The sequence below is a fragment of the Hippocampus zosterae genome, chromosome 2 (genome assembly GCF_025434085.1).
Source record: "Hippocampus zosterae strain Florida chromosome 2, ASM2543408v3, whole genome shotgun sequence".
Taxonomy (NCBI): Eukaryota; Metazoa; Chordata; class Actinopteri; order Syngnathiformes; family Syngnathidae; genus Hippocampus; species Hippocampus zosterae.
The window spans coordinates 16,730,826-16,756,822 of record NC_067452.1 but is presented as its reverse complement, the minus strand read 5'-3'; the positions used below and the strand labels follow the sequence as shown (position 1 = coordinate 16,756,822).

General features: G+C 44.4%; 1 protein-coding gene and 1 long non-coding RNA gene across 5 annotated transcripts; one reads left to right on the top strand and one right to left on the bottom strand.

Moving 5' to 3' along the window:
• Positions 1-4,865: 4,865 nt before the first annotated feature.
• LOC127590798 (aryl hydrocarbon receptor-like) lies at positions 4,866-23,866 on the top strand. 4 transcript variants are annotated; one of them, XM_052050241.1, is made up of 11 exons: positions 4,866-5,161; positions 8,434-8,621; positions 19,482-19,630; positions 19,723-19,812; positions 20,165-20,291; positions 20,364-20,503; positions 20,593-20,795; positions 20,895-21,004; positions 21,394-21,535; positions 21,961-23,620; positions 23,702-23,866. In XM_052050241.1, exons 1-11 carry the CDS (start codon positions 5,103-5,105, stop codon positions 23,798-23,800), a joined length of 2,967 nt encoding a protein of 988 aa, XP_051906201.1. In that variant the 5' UTR covers positions 4,866-5,102; the 3' UTR covers positions 23,801-23,866. The 4 variants fall into 4 exon arrangements, with proteins under 4 accessions (XP_051906201.1, XP_051906220.1, XP_051906211.1 ...); XM_052050260.1 differs by lacking the exon at positions 4,866-5,161 and having other exon boundaries at positions 8,478-8,621; positions 19,454-19,630; positions 20,263-20,291; XM_052050251.1 differs by lacking the exon at positions 4,866-5,161 and having other exon boundaries at positions 8,478-8,621; positions 19,454-19,630.
• On the bottom strand, positions 6,525-7,873 carry LOC127590812 (uncharacterized). Its single transcript, XR_007959770.1, has 2 exons — positions 7,193-7,873; positions 6,525-6,772 (listed from the first exon to the last, which is right to left on the bottom strand). It is a non-coding gene; the product is annotated as an uncharacterized LOC127590812 (long non-coding RNA).
• Positions 23,867-25,997: the final 2,131 nt, after the last annotated feature.

The window sequence follows — 25,997 nt, the reverse complement described above, 5'->3', positions numbered from 1 at the left end:
CCACCGTGCTACTTGGCCTTCTGGTTCCTTGAATGACATCAGCCACTGTAGTGCAGCGTGATCTGTCCTGATGGTGAAAGGCACGCCACACAGGTAGTACTTGAAATGGAGTGTAGCCAAAACAACTGCTAGCAGTTCACGTCTGCTAACACAGTAGCGTCGTTCACTCTTGTTGAAAGTGCGGCTGAAATAGACCACCACTCGCTCACCTTCCGGCCCCACCTGAGACAACACCGCCCCCATGCCGACATTACTTGCGTCTGTGTCCAGCACAAAAGGTAAGGCTGGATCTGGCGGGGTGGGAACAGGAGCATTCATGAGGGCTCTTTTTAGGCTGCAGAACGCCTCCTGACAATCCGGCAACCAGAGGAAGGGTTGGTTGTCTTCAAGTGAGTGAGGCCCACCTCATTCTCACTGAGGGCAAAGATGTTCTCAAATTCCCACAGCAACTGCCACAGTTGCTGGCGCTGCTCGACATCCAAGCCGTCACAGTTCTTCTCCCAAATGGACCTGATAGCCCCAGTCCGGTTCTCTGTTGGCCGACCCGGGGTTAACTCCACTGGCGTGGCTGGGCTGGATGTCATTGGCCCCGCCAGTGAGCAGTCCATCTCGGTGCGAGCGGACTCTACCCGATCTACAGTCGACTGTCGAGGACAGGCTGGGTCCGGTCATCCGCACATCTGTGTTCTCCGCTGCAGGGTCTGCATTGTTGACGGCCACCCCCGGAGTACGCTGCTTCGACGCCAGGATCAGCCCTACATGCTGACCACTCAGCAGGGTGAGCACCCCAGCTCCCAAGTCCACCACACATTTCGCAGCTTTTAAAAAGTCCCGTCCAAGAATACAGGGATCACTCACATCAGCTACCCAAGCTGAGTGGGTTGTCGACAGACCCCCCCAGGATGAACAAAAATGTCCCTTTGCCTCTCATCTCGGCTGTTTCACCGGTGACTGTCCTCAGTTTTGTAAAGGTCGATGTTAAGACGGTCCCTACTGGAACAACGTCAGGCCTCACAATTGTGGCTGAAGACCCAGTGTCCACTAGGGCTGTACAGGAAACGTCCCCAATCTGCACACGAACATGACTGGGGTCCCCGACATCCGTCCAGCCCACCGTTATAGCTTTCTCTCCGAATGCAGGTTGCAGTTCCCGGTTAACAACTGAAGGGGTTCGCGTTGTCGGCGCTACACGGACCCTTTTCCGTTTCCCTGCTGGTTCAACAACTTTGGGCAGCGCCGCAGCAGATGACCTGGCTGTCCACAACCCCAGCAGACAGCGGGGCATGCACGATGTCCGCTTCCTTCCTCCTGCTGTGCTGGGCGAGTCTTTATTGCGCACACCAGCTCCTCCAACCATGCTGGCCTGGGCTCCTCCACTTCCGACAACGAGGTGGCCAAAACGGGGCAGGCGGATGTCTGTAGCACCCCCTTGGTTGCAATCTCCCACTCTGTAGCGAAAGAGAGTGCCTCTCCCAGGGCTGCCGGGTGGGCAAGCTGGACGTGCAGGCGCAGCTCATCCGGTCTGAGAGCTTGGATGAACTGATCGCGTATCAGTTCATTTTGGATCTCATTTCGCATTCCAGCATATGCGCGCCGACCCAGGCTCTCGATCTCATGAGCAAGACAACGGAGTGGCTCATCGTGATGTTGATCACGCTGCTTGAACTCACAGCGCAAAGAGTCCCTCAAATTAAACTCCCCAAAGCGCCTCTGCAAAGCACCCACCAGGGCGTTGTAATCGAGTCTCTATCCGGGGCTCAACAGCAGCAGACAGGATGTAGCCTCCTCCGTCAGCGAAAGTGCTAACTGCACCGCTTTCACCTTGTCCGACCAACCCGCTGAGTCCGCCACCAACTCGAACTGTGCTCTATAAGCCTCCGAACTCCTTTTCCTGGAGAATTTAAGAGCTTTCATGGAGGGCCACGCGAGCCCAAGGGCGCTGCCATGCATGTTTACGTCCGTTGCGATGGCGGCGGCACCTGCCGCTACGTCATGGCGTAACTCCGTTTTGGCGGGCCCGCGCTCATTTTGGCGCGAATCAACAGCTTCATGGCGACCGCGCCCGTTGCAACTCGACTCAGGCATATCAATCACGCATGGTACGGCTTCATCCTTTACCGTCCGCCGGGTAACGGGATCGCCGCACGGAACGGCCTCTTCCTTCACCTTCCGCCGAGTAACGGAGTCGCCGAACATCCTTACGCAAAAACAGGAGTGCGACGGGTGAATCCAAAACTTCTGACACCAATGTAATGCCCCTCAGTAGCGGAGAGAAGGATGCTCGCAGTCGCTGATACTCTTAATCATTTTTAATAACAAAATAAGTAATAAACACACGCATTCAAGGAGTTGCTGTTCGCCACAACTCACGCCCACGCGCTCCACACTCAGACTAACTCCCGGAGCCAATATTCCCCCCAACCTGGCTCCTCCCCTCCCTATGATGTCACACAAATACAAGAAACAGATATTACAATATATATATATATATACACACACACACACACACACACACTAGCTGGTTCACCTCCGGGCGGCTCATCAGCTAGTTCCTGCGGAAGGCTGGTAAGGTGGGCCTTTGGCCCACAAAAGTGTTGTTGCTTGGTTCAACTTTTTGTTCATCTTCATTGCTTGTTGCGAAAATAAAGAGATGGTTAGCTCTACTAAATAACTAACAATTTCATTGCAATGCTTGTGGGTAGACAACATTTTTTCGCTAAGATGCCCGCGCGATCGTAGTGAGCCACTGCCTGAGCGGCGCAGTGGCGGCGCACAGCGGCGCGGTGAAGTAGGTACGTTTTGAAAAGGGACAGACGAAAGGACAGACCGCGTGCGGGACGCCGCACAATATATATATAGATATATATATATATATTAGAGCTGTCAGTTTAGCGCGTTTTTATTGGCATTAATTTAAATGAATTTTAACGGGATTGAAATTTTTCTCGCAAGATTAACGCGGCACACATCACAAGCGGATGTTACGTTGCTCTATAAATACACCAGAAACAAAACAACAAGCGCGCTGTAGAAGTCCACGCCCATGTCTGTTTTACTAGCCACGGCAGCGCGAGACACCGAAAACTGATACTTAAAGAGTTTATAAATGGAAAGTTTACTTTTAAAAAGTTGCTATATTGCTCCACTGACAAGACCAAAGTTATCTGTTCTTCTCTCTCTCTCTGTATCATACAGGTATACCATGTATGCCACTGACGCGATTTTACGTGTTTGGAACTATTTTGTGTGGAAGGTTACAGTGTTCTGTGTCTATGTAAATAGAGCGGGTGGAGCTTCTCAGTGACAGTGCGCTACAGTGGTAGCGACCTAGCGAAAGTAAAATGTCTCCAGTGTTGTCATCGAACCAAGTGTAGTCATTCGAAATGAGGTCTACACAAAACCGTAGAGAGACTTCCGAGCAAGAAGGACCAACACAATCAACATAGCCTGACTATGTTAGGGGGAGTGAAACGCCCGCCCCCTTTCAGAATGGTTTGCCCCTGCAGCACGGGGGAAGTGCGTGTGCTTGTTTGTAAGACCGGTAGTGTCGAATACAACGGCACATAATGAACACTAGTGTCCGGTGTCTCGTTATTCTTCAACAAACATACAGAAACAGACTGCTGTGTTGAAAGCAAACTTGAGAAAATGAAGTATGCAACCATGGTTTAAATACACTATAGGCTGGGTACTAGTGTACCTTAGATGTGCACTTTATAATGTTATATTGCTCTGTTTTGATTTCATAAAAAAGCTGTTAAAACAGCTGTTGTGTGACAAAATATTTTTTTCACGTTATTGATGGACAGTAATATTGTGTGAGAGATTATGTGTGAATAACCACCAAGTGAAAAATGTTCATGTAAAATTGAAAATCAAAATTGTTATTTCAGTAAATATTTGCATTTGGCACATAGAAAACTGATTCATGATTACATGTTGATGAGAGCATTAAAATGGGGAAAAAATATTTTAATCGTTTGACAGCTCTAATATAGAGCTGTCAAACGATTAAAATATATAATCTAATTAAAAATGCTACTGTCATAATTAACTCAACTGAACTAAAAAATTAATCGTGATTACTCACACATTTTTTATCGTTTCTGAATTTTCCTTTTACATTTTTGTCCTATTTTTTCCCCATATATATATATATATATATATATATATATATATATATATATATATATATATATATATATATATATATATATATATATATATATATACACATTGCCATGAATATTGATGACAAACTGCCGGTCTTACAAACAAGCACACGCACTTCCCCCGTGCTGCAGGGGCAAACCATTCTGAATTGGGGCGGGCGTTTCACTCCCCCTAACATAGTCAGGCTATGTTGATTGTGTTGGTCCTTCTATATATATATATATATATATATATATATATAGGGGGTGCTGGAGCCTATCCCAGCTGTCTTCGGGCAGTAGGCGGGGGGGGGGGGAGGGGAGGGGACACCCTGAATCGGTTGCCAGCCAATCGCAGGGCACACAGAAACGAACAACCATTCGCACTCACACTCACACCGAGGGACAATTTAGAGCGTCCAATCAGCCCGCCACGCATGTTTTTGGAATAATCACATCCATTTAAAGTCGTTTTCACGTCTCAAAGCTACTCTCTGCAGGTTCGTGTGTAGTAAAAATAAACAAAATAAAATAAAACCAAAAAAATGAAATAGAAGGCTCATATTTATACCACCCAGAATAGTATAGAGTCCAGCATGTGTTTTCCAGCCTAATGAGACTTTTTAACCTGAATGTTGTCACCAGCACGCGATTCTGACGACACGCCAGCGGATTTTGGCCAATCGTCACATGAACAAAGTGGAGCGAAACTGTGGGGGCGGTTCCGTCGTGACTTTTGTCAGTTGTGCTGCGATGGTCTGTTGACTTGTGATTGGCGTTTCGCCGGAAAGAAACGCAAACCAAAAGGCATCTCTTCACATTTCAAACGTGAACCCACCTGTCTTCCTTTCTCTTGGGGGATGCGATTGTCTCTGGTGCCTCTGGACCGACAGTGTGCTCTTCAAAGGATTACAATCACGTTTGTGACATTTTGTGGGTTCGGATCTCAGCATGCTGGCGAGCTCGGTGGTTTACGCCGTGAAGAAACGGAAGAAGCCGCTTCAAAAAGTGTAAGTCACAAAAAAGAAGAAGAAAAAAGACGCTTTTGTGATCACGCGTAATCTCTTCACTTGCGGTCTGTTCGTTTATTATTATTCTACAGCTACGTCAATATGCATCTCGTCGTGGGTTGGACTGTTGTTTTTGACAATAGTGTCCCATAATGAATATATGATATGTTATCCACAGCAGATGTGGCAAAAGATTGTCAATTTTTGACCCATTTGGATAACTTGACATAGCTGGCAAATATCTAATTTCTGACAGGATAATTACGACTGAACTGACGAGTCTTGAAGAAAGTCTTGAAGTAAAACAACAATGCAAAATAAGGAGATACATGAGCTAATGATAACAACTGCAAAAAAAAAAAGCCTTACCTGTGTATGTTTTATCAGATAAGATGGAGAATATCTGAATGCCAAAAGCTGGTGGTTTTTAGGTTATCACAAGACAACACATTTGCCACTAATCATTATTGTCTTGCACCAATAAATAAATAATATAAACTGAAACAAGACCATTGATGGCTGTACCCTGGTTCCCTGAATCTGTTGCGTCCTCGTTGTTCAATTGGCTCACATTAATTATCATTTTTTTTGCTGCGCGTAAGAACCCCAAATCTAGTCGTGAAAACCTTAACTGTAGTTGATTTGCCCTCTTTTTCTTTACATTTCTTTTAGTTTTTGTCATCAAGCAGGAAGTTTGAAAAAAAGCCTCATGCCAATGTTGGCAAAGTCAGGAGTACAAAGATTAAAGGTGAAGTCGGAAAAAGAAATAAATACTAAAGTACAGTTATCCTGACAAACCTACAAGTACTTTCCATGACTGTTTTGATCCACAAACATGCTGTGACACTGATTTATTTCAGCACCACCTTGACCTTACGAGACATCTTAACTGGCGACAGTCATGCGATTCATGTAGACTGAGTGTAGGGCCAACCACTGTTGTTATTTCATGCCGGCAGTTCCATGCGACAGCAGAAATTGTCAACTCAGAAGAAAGCTACGTGTCTTGACCAAGAAACTTCACATGCCGGTCGCTGCTGGCGACATTACACCTTTGTGACTGCCTCTGATTCAATGTCATAAACCCGTTTTGCATAGGACAGTGAAAGTGAGTTGCCCAAGATGATCAGTGTAGAAGAGGCTAACATTGGTAACAATGTGTAATTTGTGCTTCTCCAGCTTAGCTAAAGCTGTAATCAGCCATTAGTCGATTCATTGATTGTTCAGAGCTCTTGTGGCTATGTTGTATTCATTTCTTTTGGCCGTTCTGTGTAAAGTTAAATTTTTCTCCCCATACTTGTGTCGAGTACGGTCAGTCTCACGTTGAAAATAAAAATACATGTTAACACATCAAATTCTAAGATTTTTTTAATTTTTATTTTTTTATTTACAAGGGTCAAATATTTGCCCAACATGGTTATCACAGCCTTTTCCGTTGTTTTTGCAGATCCATGCACATGGATGAGTTTTCCATGGGTCAGTGATGAATTGATTAAATAGAATGTCGGGATGCAAACCATTTTTGTCACACTTATTGCTTCAATTTAATCGGCATTCTGCTGCTCCTTTGGGTGTGTGCACTTTGTTCATCGGGGGCAGTACATTACAGACCTACAAGTACACAAAAATAGTTTCACAACTGATTCAGTGAGCTGCAGTAATATCAGTAGAGGTCCAATGATCAATTGATAACTAAATGAATATGAAATAAAATCCATAATTGTTTTTGATCATCAATTAATCTTTATGACGCCTTGTTTCATTAATTAATAATAGTCGAAACCCTCGGAACAATATTGGGAGACTTCTGTCATCCTCCATTGAAGCAGGCTGCTTATCTCTGTACTGAATCAAAGTACCGGTAACAGATTTGCAAACATATACTTTCACAACAATGAGAATTTTTGCCCATTTTCTGACATGTTGCCAAACCACAAATTGAATCATTTGTACATTATCTGAACTGTCTGTTTGAAACGTTTTCTTAATCATGCCATGGAAATGATTTAAAAAAAAAATCTTATTACTCACTTAATTGACAAAACAACTGACTGACTAATCCATCCTCTTTGCTTATCTGGAGTTTGGTCGAGAGCGCAGTACCTTTCCTCTCCCCAACCACTTCATCAAGCTCTTCTGTGCGGATCCTAAGGCATTCCCAGTTCAGCCAGGAGTCTCGCCAGTGTGTCCCGGGTGGTCCCCGGGGCGTGCCCGCAACACCTAACCATTGAGGCATCCTAATCAGATGCCCTAGCCACATCATCTGGCTCCTATCAATGCAGATGAGCAGCGGCTGGACACTGAGCCCCTCACAGGTGGACCGAGCTTCTCACCCTCTCTCCAAGAGAGAGTCCGGACACCCCACAGCGGAAACTCATTTCGGCTGCTAGTGTCAGAAATCTCTTTATTTCCGTGTGTGGCACATTAGTTTGTGTTTCATGTTTGTAGTTGTCCGACAGCTGACGCTGCCTCGCTTTTACCTGTGTTAAGACGCAGTTTACTTCCGCCCAAGACAAAGCACCTTTGTGTGATCGCAGGGGAGTGTTTTTTTTTCCACGTCACCTGATCCCATATTGCACTGCCAGACACACCCCTGATTTGGCCGATGTGCCAGATAGTGCCAGAGGCAGCAATACTGGCTGATTATTGTTCTTTACACCAGGAATTTGTCGATGGCCATCTCGCCTTCATTTCAGATCCCACGTTTTCTGGAGGATTATTGGCAGCAGATGGCTATTTGTACTTGAAGGAGGGAAAAAATGTCTGCATTTAATTCATTTCACCGCATGCATTTACTGTAGCCTTGAACACAGCACCAGGACCTGTCACAGCTTTGTAACAGGGAACTAAAACGTTCACACGAACTGTAAAGACAGGTGCCGCAAATATGTTGCAATCGTCTGGGTTGTTTCAAGCTAAGCAGATGTCTGCTTATAAAAGAATGCATGTCATAATAAAATAATGCGGTATGGTATCCTGTGGTTTATAAATACTCTGGGTCGTCTCGTGATTTTATAATGTCTCATCAAGCCAGTGAGAGCTGATGCCATTTCATATAGTACATCCTGTCCTCGTATGTGCTGATTCAGGCTGTTACCTTGCTTCTTATGATGTTGTCTTTGATTCGTGGTTCTGCTTATGGTGGGAGAAGGCGTTCCAGGTTGGCTCCTGTTTATTAAAAAAAAAAAAAATCAATCTGCATGTTCTCATGTTCTCCTGCTTGTATGCACCTTACTCACATTTTGAACTGATTTTCATCTTCTCTCTGGCAGACCCAAACTGCCACCTCCTGAAGGTGCCCAATCAAACCCGTCCAAACGGCATCGTGACCGACTGAACAACGAACTGGACAAGCTGACCAGTCTGTTGCCTTTCACCGAAGATGTTTGTGCTCGTCTGGATAAGTTGTCCGTGCTTCGACTCGCCGTGGGTTACCTGAAGGTTAAGAGCTTCTTTAACGGTGAGTCTCAGCAGCAGAGCTCAGAGCTGCAGAGTTGGGCTGATAGTACGCTTCATTCCACTTTGTCTTCACTCCGATATCTTCAGGATTTAAGTTTCAACCCAATCAGTCAGCAGTTTCTCTGTAACTTAGCAATGCCAGAGCTTAATCATTTATTGAAGTGGTGGGGCAAATGTCTACAGGTTAGGTGCACATCCAATCTTCCATCACCTTGCAAACACGAAAGATGGGGCAATTATGTCTGTTTGACTGTCATTTTGCAATCGAGAAGCTATCAAGTGCAGACTGCCTGAAAAACCGAGTCCCTCTTTCCGAGACAAGGCCTCATAGCGTGGGGTCTTGGCAGCAGTGTTCCTAATACCTGTGTTGCTGTGAAATGTGACCCTATACAGTATTTGGAACTGACCTTTAGGGCAAATGAAGTGGAAAGTTAAAGGCAAGCACTTCAACATCTGTGTCTGTGTGCATGGTTTCTGAGCCAACAGACAAGTTGCATTCTGATCTGTATAAACGTCTAACAATGGATGATTTTAACATTGACAACCGCCCCCCCCCTTTCAATCAATGCCTGTAGTTCACAGTTAATCATACCCCTCAGATCTTGAATTCTTTCAACCAATCCATCCCCCAAACAAGCTCATCCCCTACCTCACCTTTACCCCATTCCTCCTCACCAAACCCTGTTGTGGAGTCCAGCTCGTTGTTGAAATTGTTAGGGAGGGGCCAGCCAGGCAGCCTCCTCAGCCAGGGTGCTCTGCACCTCACACCTGAGAATCGTCAGCTCATCACCCACCTGTTGCCTATCTGCTCGTTTGGACTGGTACAAATTGACTCACAGACCATTCCCCAGTGCAAGTTGGTGCCGTCACCATGCCAGTGGACTCGGTTGCTGTATCTTGCAGATTTTGTTCCTTGTGTGGACATTTCCTTGTGGACTCCTCGTGCTTCTCCCTGAGTGACTTTATGAAGACTCTTAAATAAACTACGCGAAGTGTTGGCTTCCACGAGACCTGCCTGTTGTCGTGCTATTGGGGTCAAATCCAAACCCTAACAGAAATGGCTCGACCTTTTTACCTTACACTGGGACAACTCAGGGCTTTATGCATTCATGGGGCTTGGCACACCCACCACACTAGAAAGTTCCACAGAGTAGCTCAGTTTTTCTTCAAAGGCTCTTTCAAAGTGGACCTGCATCAGAAATGCATTGTGTTGCTTGTTATTATCCTTCTCATTGGCTCTTTGGTATTAAAAACGTGTCACGACTTATGATCTAAGAAGATATTTGTTCATTCAGCCTTTCATGGGCTTTCCTCACTGATCAGTAATTATTATTTGTAGTGCATGAGCCTCTCCAGGATAGAATGGTGGAGGTTGGCTTTTTCTCAGGTTACATCGTTTACATTTTTTTTATGTGTTGTAAAAAAGAACGGCATTGTAGACTTTGTATAGTCTGGTTTTAAACATGTTATAAAGTACGTAAATGAGGTGGTTGTTCATGAACCGAAAAGCAGTTTGTCTGCGGTGCCGTTCGTGAATTAAGGTTACATTGTGAAATCAATTATCAGACATTTTTGTAAGTGCAGTAAACGCAACAATCAAGATAAAAGCTCAAAAATAAAATTCTCTGGAGTCATGTTGTCACGATTCCGCAGTTTTGGCGTTGATACTATATTTCCCTGTAGTACCTTGATACTTATACTACATCAAAAAATTATCTGACAGCTAAACAACTACAAATTATTTGTGCTTTTATGAATTTGTATATTTTACTAGACCAACGGTGACTCAGGGAGCAAACTCCCTCCCCCAAATTTAGGTACTTAAAAAGATGGTATTGAATCATGGCTGAAAATGTCAGTTCAGTATTGGCACCAGCACTTGGTGTAGCACTTGCGACTCAGTGAATACCAAGCAGGAAACATGAAAGTCACCAGACAATGAGATGAGTTTGGGAATTCTGAAAATCTGACATGCAATCTGCTCATTTCTTCTAATCAGGCTTCATCAGTCCCACCGTCGGTCAGACGGTTGTACATTTTCTGGCATTCACTGTATTGAGCAAAGATAACCTGCTAGTGCAGAGGTTCATCTGGAGGTCAAATTAGAGCGAATAAAGACGCTTCTGTCTCTCTCGCCTGATCCTTGTCTTGCTCTCGGTCCTCAGCCGTGGGACTCAACAAAGTGTACGTCCTTGTCTGATGGGAAATGTCCAAGGGTCAAATAGCATCAACGTTTCAGACAACACCAGCATTGTTTGGTGTTTTCTAGCTGGCATCCACAACTGTGTTTTATCCTTAGTGCCCTCCATGTTGTTGGCTGCAGTCGTACTTGATGATGCTTTCACTTATCCCACAAAGTTGTTCTCAAGTATCGTAAATAATGCTTAAATAAAATACATGAGGTCAGAAGTTGCCACATGCTTCTAGGGTTGTGTGAAACCACTGCAGCACTAGCAGAGGAGTTCTCTGGGTGTGGAGTGAAGTTTTTTGTGGTCTTATCATCGATCGATCAAAGCTCCTTTCTCCACTTGGCCTCAGGAAATACGAACTCTTTTGAAGTAGCTCTGAACTTTGTCTTGTGCTGGACATTAAGACTTTTCTCACTATGTCAACAAACCGAAACCTCTCCCCACCCACCACCTCATTGATGGTCTTTCCAGATGTGTTTCTCAGCGCTTCTAGGCCTCTCTACAAATGTTAATGAAAACCCCAGAAGTGAAAGTGTGACTCTACATAAGTAAAATTGCTTCACTCTTGGGACGAAATAACACATCCTTTTATTCTTTGTTAGATATTATATAACATCTCCCCACTCTGAGATGTTATAGATCGTGTTTAATGCTATTGTGTAGAAGTTCACTCTAACTTATTAGTGGGTTACCTCTAACTTCACAGGCCATGGAACCGGATGCTAGGTTTAATGGGCGGGTCCAGAAACTGAATTTGTAAATCATGAGCTGGCTGGTTAATATATACAGACTTTTGTCTCTGACGGAGCCAAGCTCAAACGCAAGTTTGTCCCGGGAGCACAAGTTGCGGGAAGATTCCTGTATGTAAGTGTGATAGCATCAGACCTGCAGCGCTTCTTCATGAAGGATTGCAGTCAAAGCAGAGCAGCCGAACACTCATGTTAAAACTTGCCCAAGCAGCCGCAACACAGTTGTGTGTGGCTGGCTGAACTTGTATTTCAGGATATGAAGTAGCAACCTGATGCTGCTGAGCCAAATTTAGACCTTGATGGAACTGCCTTGATAATGTACTCATAAAAACACAGCGATGGTGTCCCCAAATATTGAGCTTTCAAACCCTTGACATTTGAATTTAACAGCTCTGGAATATGACTGCGCCCTTGTTGGCCCTCCGGAAAGTAAAAGTACCGGTATGTACGAACCTTGGAGTCCAATCATTATGAGTTACTTCTTATCCATTGCTCTTTTTTTGCATGGCTGTTTTAGAAGTTGCGGACTGTTTCTTCAAATAATAAAAAAGGTCAAATAATAACAGTATTCATGATGTCAGAGGTTTGAGAACTGTAGGCATCCGGAAATGAGGTGGAGAAGGCAACTTTCCAATTTTATTTGCAGGAAAAATGCTGCTTACGACGTATGCTACGAGGCACTTCCAGAAACGTGCGCCATTGATTGTTGCATTTATAAATGTATTTTAAGGATCGGTTGTGTTTGTTTTTCATAAGGAATCGTACATATGTGCTTTCAAAGTGCGCGTGTAAAAATGCCATTTTTTAACAAATCAACATTGCCGTGTTGAAAAAGTCAGTTTACGCAGGATTTGAGTCATGGAAGACAACAGGAGGCAACTTCCTGACAAGTAAATCAGTAAATCGGTTACCTCATCTCGCTGTGGATGAAAGTCTCTCCACCCACAACTACCACCTTCACCTCCCATCGACTGCTTCATGAGGAACCCAGCCGGTCTTTCTATTCTCCCTATCTGGTCCCAGATGTGCTGTCACGAGAGCATCCCACTGGCGCACCAGCGACACTTGGTGCTGTGATGCTTCTCTCGCAGGAAGCACTCACTCAGCTGGCAGGCTATGAAACAAACGATAGTGTCTCTCATCTGCTCGCTCGTCACCAGTGACTGAGCCCCTGGCGCCACATACAGTATGTAGTGCACATAGATTGGTCTGTGTGGGCTTTCTCCTCTGAGACCAGATCTGTTTGCATTCCTGCCTCACTCACCACATCATGCAGACTCCAAGAAAAGGAATTGAGAAGAAAATAGAGAAGCAATTTATAGCCCACACTTTTCAAATGGATTTCTCCCGTTGTTTGGGAGAGGAAGTTGGAGCACGAGGACGTGTCTGTGATGAGGTTTCTACTTAGAACATGAGCCAACAACAAGCATCGCAAACTATAAAAACAAACATTTTCACACACATTATGAGCCTTGAATATACGACTGAGGGGATCGAGCCAGGGTTTGTAACACTTTGAGGAACAAGCTGCTTTGAGTAATGTGAGAAACGCTGTCACTTGCCAAGATCTAAAAACAGGATTCCTTGTCTCATGCTGAGATGCAGATTCCTGAGTGCTGTTTGTCTTGTTTGCATACTTTGAGCCAGGAGATGAAAGAGGAGCTGGCGCGTCCTTTCCAGCTGGTTCAGACATGTGTGCCCCCAACACACACACACACATGCACGCACGCACGCTAGCAATGACTATTGATTTTGTAATGGCACTGTGTAGCAACCAGAGTAAGTATGACTGACATGGCTGTCATACTTACGTACAATGAAATCGAATTGCCATTTCAGCCCGCAACGCATTCAATGCCAAGACTGCTTTTTCATGTCTTTTTTTCCCCAGGCATTTAGTCACAGGTACGCGTTTACTGCAGCCTCTTTAACCCTTTCATGCACAAATAATGATAACCTGTAACCGAGGGGTGCCCATTAGGTAGATTCTGATCTACCGGTAGATCTAAGACAGGTCCCAAGTAGATCCGAGGAGTGTCGAGAAGAAAAAAAAACAAACAACCATTTGTGTGTCTTTGTACATGTTAGTAATATATTTTTTGTGTTAATATACACTGCACCCTAATCATCTTATCAGTCTCATTTTCACTATTTTTAAAAAATAAAATAAAGCAGGTAAATCTTAAATTTACGTTGGCGCGCGATTACCTCACCGGAAGTTGTTAGCGCTCAGCAGTTTGCAATTGCAGCTTGTGATCAGAGCTGTTGCGCTCTATCTTTTATCGTCATGATTCTCATTCAGAGTTTGTGTCTTGTACAATTCACAGAGGGCACGAGCAAAGAATAGGAATCTAGGAGGGCCCAGGGAAGCACTTAAAACGGTACGTGTGAGCTACGATAGTTAACAGGCTGCAAAAGTGCATCGCATGCCTCAGTTTCAGGCTGTTTCTCATCATGGCGTGTGTGTGTGTGTGTGTGTGTGTGTGTGTGTGTGCGCGTGCGTGCGTGTGTGTGTTTGTGCGCGTGCGCATGCGCGCCGGTAAGGGTAGCTCCCGGGAGGTTAGTTGATCGAAAAGTAGATCTTCGATCCAAAAAGTTTGGGCACCCCTGCTGTAACCCGATAACATGATTGGCTGGTCACTGTCGTAACCGCTGTCCCTGAAAATGCTAAATTCTTATTGTGTTTCTGGGTTTCTGGAGGGCTTCTCCACTCAGTCTCAAAGACAGCAACAATAATGATTCGTCTTTCAAAAAAGAAAACCAAACAGTTTTCAAACGGTAAACCGTGTATTTTTGTAACTCTGCTAGGTTACTGTAATTCGCGCTCATGTTGGCGTGCCGTGACGCAACAGATTGAGATCAACTTCTCCAAGCAGTCTTGCCCTGCTTGTTTGATGTGCACTTATGTTGGCATGATAAAATTTGCACTCCAACCGCACTAGCGGAGCAATTGCATCAGAATTTGGTTCAAACAAACCAAACATAACAAATGTGAACTCCCCCTGAGGCAAAGAAAGATAAATTAGTGAGCGGAAGCACACAGACATGATCAGACACACACTGTATATGACAACACAAACTGATTCACCAAATAGTTTTTTTGTTTATGCACACACACACACACACACACACACACACACACACACACACACACACACACACACACACACACACACACACACACACACACAGCTTTGCTGCAGAAATGATCCCAAGGGTCTCAACAAAACATCTTTGAACACCCCCCAGCCCCCACCACACACCCACATTCACACTCTTGTCTAAATAAACTCTTGACACGCAACTCTGCTGGCGGCCAGCCCAGTTTGTCTGAGGGAGGGCATATCATCTGTCGGTCGCCACTCCGGGTTGCAGTTGCGTGCCCGTTGGCGAATGAACCCACTTTTTGGTTAGAGAGACACTTTACTTGATGCAGATTTTCTCGTCATCTAAGTTAAATTAGACGGCCTTGACCGTGGTAAAGCACACATCCAGGCTTGGGTATTCATTTATTTAATTTACACAGAAGGTTTTACCGTGATGCGTGTGCAGTCTGAGGGACGGACGAGTGGGAGTGCTTTCGCTGCATGTCCCAGAAGGAGCATTAAAACAAGCACTCGCGCTGTGCGACCGGGTGAAATTTTATCCAGCAGATATTGACAAAAATGGCAGCATTTGCGAGCACAGTGGGCGCACCGTCGAGCCCTACCCCAAGGAAGAACCCACTAACACAAGGCAAGCACTATGGGGTGATCGACTGTCTCGGTCGGTTCGATTGAGATGGAGAGAAAGAGTGGAGGGACAGAGAGTCGACAGACAAAACAGGATAGAGCGGTTCAACAACCGGGGGAGGAATGGGAGAGCAATGAGCACAGACCGACAACGCTCCTAACAGCTGTAAAAGTCCCATGGTGTCAACAGCGACGGCGGTAATAGTCCATCCCAACACAACCGTCGCCAGCCTATATTTCCCCACTGCGAGCATCACTGCAATCGCTGTCTGTAGAATACTGAATTGAATGGCCTTATAAACCTGCTCAACTACAGTATAAAGCACTAAGGTCAGGCACTGTCCTACTGAACCATAAGAAACTTGTGGTATGTTATGAATAAAGTGGAGCACTATGCTCCTAAATTTAATGTTTTCATGTCGTTTCCAGAATCAGTAAGAGTAGGATGGAAGGCAGAACATTTAGTCCAGGAAGGTCTCACTATTAACGCATACTTGAAACCTTCTTGGTTTGTCTTTGTTCAAATTTAAATTCAGGAATGATTCAGGCTTTAAAGCTGCAGCTGCCTTTGTGCGCTGCGCTCTTATCCTCAACTACAGTCTTTCTCAAATGGGAGTACAACGCTCACATTTTTGTAAATATTTTCCTTAGTTTTTGATGGGGCAACACTAAAGAGATCGCACATAGGTCAGTGCTGCTCTCGCTGTTTAAATTTAGTGTCCTTGCAAAATAACGCCATTCATGTTCAAACCACTGGCAACAAAAGTGAATTCACCCCTCAGTGAAAATGCTCAAATTGACGCAATTAGTGTGTGTGTGTGTGTGTGTGTGTGTGTGTGTGTGTGCTTGCGTGCGTGCGAGCCGCCAAATGTTTTCCATCTTTCTTTCTCTTTTCCTCCACCAGCCTCCTTCCTCTCCTTTCTCTACTCAGGATGCTGGAGGTTAAAAGTTCGCACGCAAGGCTATATTAGTGTATGTGTGCATGTGTATTTGTGCCTGCGTGCAAGTGCGTTTGTGTGCGTGCTTGCTTTTTTGTAAAAGATGTAAACAGCCACGAGAGCAAATTGGCCACATTTCCATCTGTTGTTTTGAAACAATGAAAGCACCTTTCTTGTCTTTCTCTTTTTTCTGACATTTTCTATTCTACTTCTGAAGAATGCATATAGTTTTTTTTTTCAAAGGAGGAAATATACTTGGGTGTCCAGTCCTATTTGCTGTTCGTACGCTGTTTTCCTATGAAGTTCAAACACTTTGGCTTATCCTGTTCACTGTCGCAGGGAGCTGGAGTCGATCTCAGCTGACTTCAGGCCAAAGAATTCACACTTGACTATAATTACCTCCTTAACTTCATTTAAAAATGTTGGTAAAGTCCAGTTTAGCCCTTTAGGCGCTGGAGTCTTTGCAATAAAATATTCCGCCTTGACATCACTGTTTCAAAAGGTCATTGCTTGGAAATGGTTAGAGATAAAGGTGTACTGTAAATGTTGCCAGGTGCCCTGTTGCTACTTTCGGCGCTTAAAGGGTGAAGGACAGAACCATAACATTTCATATTCTCTCTTACTGTAAGCATAAGTCTTATATGTAGGGCTAGCAGGGTAAGATAAGATAAGATAACCTGACGAGAATGTTCTGTTTTCACTCTTCATGCCCAAACCTGCCCTACAAGAATCAGAACAAGCATGGTCAAGAGTGAAAGGTAGTGATGGTGATGTCGATCTGCATGTCAGCCGCCACCGCCCACGCCCAAAGACACAAATAAAAAGCATGCACATAGTACTCCTCCCGCAATTCAAAAGGTCGAACAATAATTCAAATAATTCAAAAGCTGAGCTAAACTCAGCTCACGAGTTTCAAAGTGGAGAGAAACCACAAAGTGGCCAAGTTTGGGAAAATAGCAGGGGAGGAGAGTTGTCATACAGGAAGGTCACGTGTATTTCATGAACTCATGTCAGTTCCTCACGGGGTGGTAAAACATTCAGTCACTTATTTTTCATAGTCATCATTTTCTCGCCCCTCTCAACTTTACAATTTGCCAGTCAAGCAACTTGTCAATATAGCAGGCCTTTTGTACAATAACCATAAATCTCTCATCTATTGAAATTGGAAGTCTGTGGCAAGTTTCGACTTGTCTCTTGTTTGAGGATTTGCAGTCCTCCAGCTGCAGCATCGGTGTCGCTTTACCCTAATCCCACTGGTGGATTCAGACCAATGTCCATTGTGCTGGCCGATCGTCTGCCAGGGGGTTTTCCAAATCAGGGCCACCCACATCCCAAATCATTTGAGGTCATTGAGTTTTCATTTCTTATGGACTCATTTTAAATGCAGTCAATAAACCTTTTCAACCCCGAATATTGGCAGTATTCTGTTTTTTTAAAAGCCACGTAAACACACGCCAAAACCTGAATATGACCTTAATCGAGTTTTTAAAAACCCGAATCTGACTACTGGGTTACGTCTAACCTGAATATTGTGTCGCCTAATTGGAATCAGGTTACCTCCTTCGAATGAGGCACTGGCTAAAATGACGTCCGTACAACTCGCCAGAAACACACACGCGGAGGTAAACAATCATGTCGAAGCTCAGAGACGCAGCTCAAAGCTCACACTTTTCTTCTGTGGTGAGTAACGTGGACATGATGGTCAACGGTATCCATCCATCCATCCATCCATCCATCCATTTTCTGATCCGCTTTATCCTCACAAGGCTCGCGGGGCATGCTGAAGCATATCCCAGCCGTCTTCGTGCAGTAGGCGAGGCACACCCTGGACTGGTTGCCAGCCAATCGCAGATGGTAACAAGCGGAAATGATGTTGCTGCTTAAATCTGGTTATTCAAATAACCCTGTTGGCTCAAACACATGGACCGGTAAACGGGTTATTCCGAGCTTTTTGGAAATCAGAAGTTTGAATATTATCAGGTACGCTGTCATTGTTGCATCCTTGAAACTAGCAGTTGGCATTTCCCTCCTAAGCGACCATGTGCATTTTCTACTTGACATTGCTAACAAGATGGGAACATTGAGTCTTTCCTGTACTCATAATCTAGTTCATGTACACCTTCTACAAGTCATTGAAAACGCATCCCAGTTCAAATTTGTTTGTTCTGGGCCTTCACTAAGATGGTTGTGGCCAACGGGTAATTATGTGGTTGCTCTCATTATCTGCATTTAGCTCCGAGTTCTAAAGTGCTTAGATTGTCTTTTGTTGGTCTTTCTGTTGGTTATTTCAACACTGTGACTCATTTTTGTTCTTTCAAACCTTAAAAAATTACCTGCTTCCTCTCTGAGAGGATATTTTAAGGCGCCCGGTCTTGTTTCCTGACAGTGATTAGCTGCTGCTTGATAAGCTCCACAGGAGGAGGACAGAGATTTGCTGAATGACACTGTTGTAAGACAGCAGGAAACAGTTGGCGACTCCACCTTGATGGAAGGCAGCGTGCTTCTGCTCTACTTAATCCAGAGGACAGACAAGGCTGAATCAATTCAGATTTCTGATTTACCCACCACAGCTTCTTTGTTTGTCTTCATCTTTGAAATCAAACGTAACTCGGGCTACAAAGCGGTCAAACATTTGCGGTAAATTTACAGAAAGTTCCCGTGCAAAGTTAAGATGTTGAATTTTGAAAATATTTGTCATGAGCTTTATGGAAATTGTCTGTAAAATAATGGAAAGGTATAATATTCAAGCCAAATAAAAACATCGAGGAGCTATAATTCTATGGAGAACTTCATCAAATGTTTGATTGACAAATCAGTTCCTTCAATGAAGAACAAAAACCTGAATGTTGAGTTTATTATTCACGACTGTGACCAACCATTCAAAAAAAAAAAAAAAGAAGAACCCCCTTGCCCTCAACAACTGTCCCAGTCAAAAATTCAGACGCATTTTACAATACAATACAATACATGCTGATTTATGTAGCGCTTTCACAACTTTCGGCATTTTTGGTCAGGAATTGGTCTCTTCATAGTCAATTGTACCTGCGTATAATCTGGTTGTTTTTTCATTAAGATTATGAAAACTCACTATTATGATTACACCATTGCTATAAAGATTCAACCTTGAAATGTATACATTCATGATTTATTCCCATCTACCCTATTTTTAAAAATGTCAATGAAAGTTTTCCACTTTGAAAATAAATGCAATTTTGCAACCTATAAGTGACCTGATCCTCCCGCTATCACGATAGCCACCCTCAAGAATGGACAAAATGGCTGCAGCAAGCCAAGTCCCATGTTGTGGGGAGATGTCCATAATGCCTTCATGTCCTCCACTGGTACCTCCCAGGTGTCCTCCATCGATGGAGTCAGCTTCTCCGAGGGAGACCTGCTCCTCCAGGTCAGGTCTGACTGATCTTTGAAGCAAGAAAGTGAAGCGTTTCCTCAAATCTTTTTTTGTTGTTTTTGTTTTGTTTTTGTTTTTTTCTCCAGGCATTGAATGGCTTTGTGTTCGTGGTGACCACCGAAGGTTATGTCTTCTATGCATCACCCAGTATACAGGACTTCCTGGGCTTCCAGCAGGTAAAAGCATCAGCAACAGACAGAAGACCCTTCACACTTACCCTCATTTTATTTCATTTGGGATTTTTGTAAAATTACTTCATATTTGACCTTTAAATATAACACCCCCCCCCCCTGTGGCCATGACATGGACACCAGAGGGTGCACACTGTTAATGGGGAAAAAGACAATTTGTGATCAGAGTATGTTCAATCAAAAGCATGGTCAGGAAACAAATTAAACTCGTAAGTCAAGGCCCCACCGTATTTTGCTTCAATGGTTGGTATTAAAAAAGCAAACTAATGACGACTGCTAGAAGACGTTGCTGTATGAGTGGAGATCAAGAAGCTTAACCCATCGCTCTCTGTTCTAGTCTGATGTCATACATCAGAGTGTGTTTGAGTTGATCCACACCGACGATCGAGCTCTTTTCAGACGCCAACTTCACTTTGCTTTTGATCCGCATTCCAGCCAGCAGAATCGCACTGCGGTGGGCAGCAGTAAGTCAGCCTTGCATCATCCAAATCCAGTTTGACCTGAGCCCATCCTAATGTTGACATATTCACATGTAGACGAGCAAAACAGCAGTGAAGTCAGCACCAACATACGAGAGTACAACCCACAAGTCATCCCTCCAGAAAACTCATCCTTTCTGGAGAGACATTTCTGCTGCCGGTTTCGATGCTTGCTAGACAACTCATCTGGCTTTTTGGTAGGGAAAAAAAAGATCCAAAGTATTGGCTCCCGGTCCAAAGTTGGCATTTGTGTCTGACGTGATGGATCTGGCACGTTTGTCTCCAGGCACTGAACTTCTGTGGACGCTTGAAATTTCTCCACTGTCAGAACCGGGTGTCGGAGCTTCAGGAGCAGGTGCTCCCACAGCTAGCTCTGTTTGCCATCGCCATGCCCGTGCAGCCACCATCCATCTTGGAGATCCGCACCAAGACGCTAATGTTCCAGAGCAAGCACAAGCTGGACTTCACTCCGATTGGCATTGACACCAGGTAGAGGGTCGGATTTGGGATTTCCAATCCAATGAACTCAAGTACACAGTTGTGCTCGGAGCGGGCAGACAGTGATGGGGGTTTGCGCATTCTTTTCAGGGGAAAGGTGGTTCTGGGTTACAGCGAAGCCGAACTCTGCATGAAGCGTTCAGGTTACAGCTTCATCCACGCTGCCGACATGATGTACTGTGCGGACAACCACGTCAGGAGTGAGTCATAGTTTTTACAATTTCCGCGATCTGTCCTGAGTAGACTTTTAATGTTAATTAAAAAAACAACAGTTACTGCACTTTACTACCTACCACAATTAAGTATTATGTACATAAAGTCCGTATCATAGTATTTGGATGAAATTCATGTTGTGTAAAGATTGTAAAGCTTCATTGTTAAATCCACTTTAATTATGCATGATGAATATATTTGAATTTTAGTTATACTTTCTGCAATTTGAATTTCAATTGCAGTTCCGCTTCCTGTTTGCCACCGCAATTCAAATTCAATTGAAATTCATTCTCAAAGCAGTTCTGAATTTTTATACTGCCCTGGTTTAAATATACTTTTAGGGTATTACTTGGACCTAATTCTCGTGTTTGTCCAGTGATAAAAACAGGAGAAAGTGGTTTTACCGTCTTCAGACTGCTGACTAAAAAGGGAATGTGGCTCTGGGTCCAGGCCAATGCCAGTCTGGTCTTCAAGGAAGGGAAACCAGATTTCATTGTGGCCCGGCAGAGAGCTTTGACGTAAGTTGCCGTAGATGTTGTCTATCTCCAACAATGCATTCTCTATGTGGGAGGCTGGAGTCTTTGTCGAGCTAAGTTATCTTTGGGCAAGCCATGATAAATATACACCTTTGGACTGTGGCGCAAAGTCAGAGTGATTTGGAAATCTCTTGTTGCCTTGCCTTGCTGTCATGATCAGCGAATGATTTGTAGCCTAAAAGCGCTTGTTTACAGGTTCCTTCAAAGATGTGTCCTTAACAACATGTTGTATAGATACAGTCTTTCCAGATTATGAAATAACAATTGCCACAGAGCATGATTTGAGGCTTTGGCTCTTGTTAGACCTGTTTTTGTTGCCACTGCTTGCATGCCTTCATGATAAGTAGGACCTCTTCTAAATGAGTTCTCGAGATTGTCACGGTGTTTATCTCTTTTATTGGCTGCAGAAACGAAGAAGGAGAGGAACACTTCCGTCTCCATCGGCTGAAGCAGTCGTTCGGCTTTACCACTGGCGAGTCGCTTTTGTATGATCTGGCGCCAACCGTCGATGTGCCTGACGCTTGCTCCCCCGCAAAGCAGCGGAAGCTCGATAACTACTCAGTCAGACCAAACTCACTCCTGGGCTGCATACTGAACCAGGACCAGTCAGTCTACTGCCAGCACAATAGTGCCAACACGCTAAACACCCTTAATGACACTGCCTTTAAGGACACCCACGCCACAGTCAGTGTTCCCGGAGATACCTGGCAGCACCTTTCACCCAAAGCGGCTGTTGACAACATGATCGGGTCCGAGGACACAATCGAGGGTGTGATGGAGACTCTGCAGCAGATCCTGGGGGAGGGTGAGCTGGCAGATGTGGTGGATGTGACACCCGACGAGCTTAAGAGCTGGCAAAGCACTCTTCTGAAGGTGAGGACCAACGACCTGGGCGACGACCTGAACGACTTGATCATTGAGGACATCCTTTTATATGAGGAGGAGCAGCTCCAAAACGAGGCTGCACCGAAGGTGCCCGAGCAGCTGGAAACCTGCGTCCAAACTTTGAACATCCGGAACCGTGGCCCTGTTCACCACGGTATGGTGCAGAGCTTCATCTGGCCTCAAAAACCTCAGGGCCATTTGTTACCCAGTCAAGGGCAGATGTCTGAACAACCCTCCGCGGTTGTGCGGACGATGAAACTGACCCACATTGGTCTTCCTCAGCTGAGTTCTTCCGGTTTTAACGTTCCGGTGGCAGATCCCATTTCCTCTCAGCAAGCACTTTTCCTTCCTGCGCGCCTTCATGGTGACCAGGACCACACTGGTAGACCTCCAAAGATCTTGGACGCCCGTTTAGTGGACTCATGTCGCGAGACGGAAAAACCGAGGAGCATACAGACGAAATTCATGGACAATAACCAAGAAATTGTGTCGTGCAGGCAACCTAGTCAGATTCATCCCAACCAAATGGTTCATCCAAACCGGAACTGCCATGAGTGCAGGACACCTAACCTGGCTGTGGATCACCATGCACAAACACAAACGGAGTTTAGTTTACAGAGTGACCAAAAGAACTCAAACCATAGAGACACACAGAGTAATGTTTCCGGGGGCCCAGTGATCACAGCAGAGTCAAGCTGCATGCACAGCCACTTTGTGCCTCCGACTCAAGGCAGACAGAATCAGAGACAGTCTTGGCAGCTAGAGCCGCTTCCGCAAACGCAGCTAATTTCAAGCGGACCAATGAGCGTGAACCGCTGGTCAGAATTTCAGCGAAATCCAGGACTTGCAGCGGACCATGACCCTGCACCGTACAGTCCGGTGTTCAGGACTTCTTTTCCTGCTGAGCACGGCATTGGAGGGGCACCTGTCATGGCTTCAAGCAGTTGTATGTTCAAAACCACACCCCACTCTGTGCCTGCGAACGTTGGGCACGTCAGTCAGACTGCGCCCTGTCAAAGATTGAAAGACAGCATCAGTCATATTTCCAGTCCCTCTGGCTTTTATCAGGCTGCGTCCAATTTGATGTTCAATTCGGATACGGCGCCGCTTTCCTGCCAAATCACCACAGATAGTCGGAACCCGCCGATGCAACAACAGCCATACCTGAACCTCAGTGACCAGGTAAAAAGACACCACATGTCATTGAAAAGCATCTTAACTGTTGACTTTGGAAGTGAGGTTTTAATTATTCTTGTTCCACAGCTCATCAGCCACTCAGTTGTCGGAAATGGTGTCCTGGCCTTGCCTCATTGCGCAACGGGAACTCCCGCTCCTCAGAGAACAAACAGGAACATGAACTGAAAAGGCAACTGTCTGCGAAACCAGGAAAACCACAAACGTGCTTTCAAGAAGGACAAAAAGCTCAGGGTAATCAAGCATGAGAAGAAAGATCACCTGGAGTTTGATTTGCGTTTTGAAAAATACGATCACCACAGGATCGTGAAAGCTGAGCATTGAGCTACTACCAAAAAGATGAAAGCGTCAAGGATTATGATTTAGTCCAATACAGATGACCAATTGTCACAACCTTTTTATAGCATTCCATGATGGGCAATCTAAAAGATATACTGTATATATAATTTTAATTATTATCATTTCAATGTTAGAAATGTCATGTCCGTGTTTTATGTTATGTGTTTTGTTTATTATTTTACTTTATGTTAACTGTTTTGTAAAGCGCTTTGTTACAGCTGCCGCTGTTGTGAAAGCGCTATATAAATCAGCATGTATTGTATTGTATTGTATTGTATTGTATTGTATTGTATTGTATTGTATTGTATTGTATTGTATTGTAGAAATCTACTGTCAGTGGTTAGAAAATGCTTTGAACCATAAATATACTCCAAACCAATTGACCAAAGCTGAGCTTCTGTTTTCCACTGTTCATTTTTGACGGCAGCGTCTGACTTGGCATGTTTTTGTTGATGATTCATGGAAGCATTTCAACTGTTCAATAGTTGAGGTCTGATGGAGGAACTTGATGTCAGCCCACTGCCAACTCGCCCAGACAAACACACACAACTGACTCTCCTTGAGATCTCCGAAGGATAAAATGATTCTATGTGCTCCTTTGTTTCATTGAAGCATACCATGCCTTCATTCATTTCAAGCCCTCGAAAGGGTCATGCGCACAAGCTTCATCTAACCAACATGAGATCAACTTTAAGCAGTAAAATGAACCTTTGGAAGCACCCTATCATTCTTCACTTATTTGTATTCGTGTCATCTGTTTTTTCTATTTTGGTGGGGAGCAGCAAAGACAACGCCTTAAAATGACAAAGTTGATTAGGATTTGACTGGAGTGAACCACAAGTATATCTTGCCTTTACTTTGCTCTCTTTACTTCCTGGATATTTTATTCACTGTAATCATGGATTTCAACAGAAAATAACGAGTATCAGGAGCTGTGTGTCAGCCTTTGGAATAATTACAAAAAAGTGAAGCTGTCACTCATCATTTTGTAGCAAAAATCCATCCTCTTCATCTTTTCTCTGTTTGTTTTGTGGTTAATTCATGTCTCCCCACAGAAGTAAATGACAATGGCAGCTATTTTCTACTTTAAATGAGGTGGAAATGCTCACAATTATTGTCTGTGAGTGGCAAAGAAGTTTTAAACCGTGATGGAAATCAGAGCTGGGGTTTTGACTCATTTAAAAAAATTATTATTGCGGTATCGGCGCAAACAGTCCGTAAGTGTGCAACTCGCATGTTTCATCGTGGATATCTGCCTTCTGTGGACTGTCCCTAAGGCCTTCTGTCTGGTGTGTATAGGAAAAATATTCTGTATTGTGTTCCATTGTGGTCCTCTATTTAATGCTAATGTGCATTTTACAAATGCCAATCGACTAAAGAAGCCATCGCGAGCAACATAACAACTTTGGGTTTATCTCACACCGCCTTCTGGAAATTTGTTGCACCAACCAAGGGAAAAAAAACACAAGTTGGTGTGAACCTGGATAGAGAACCCATATACAGTATATTAACCGTAACGCGTATGTATGTGTGTTTGCGTGTGTGCATAGACGTTTGTACCATATGTACTGCATTTACTTTGTTTATATTTGTGTGAATGTATATGTATGTCGGCGGCCCGGTAGTCCAGTGGTTAGCATGTCGGCTTCACAGTGCAGAGGTAGCGGGTTCGATTCCAGCTCCGGCCTCCCTGTGTGGAGTTTGCATGTTCTCCCCGGGCCTGTGTGAGTTTTCTCCGGGTGCTCCGGTTTCCTCCCACATTCCAAAAAAAACATGCGTGGCAGGCTGATTGAACACTCTAAATTGTCCCTAGGTGTGAGTGTGAGCGTGGATGGTTGTTCGTCTCTGTGTGCCCTGATTGGCTGGCAACCGATTCAGGGTGTCCCCCGCCTACTGCCCGGAGACAGCTGGGATGGGCTCCAGCACCCCCCACGACCCTAGTGACGATCAAGCGGGTCGGAAGATGAATGAATGAATGAATGAATGAATGAATGTATGTATGTCCTATATGTATTAAGAGATGTGT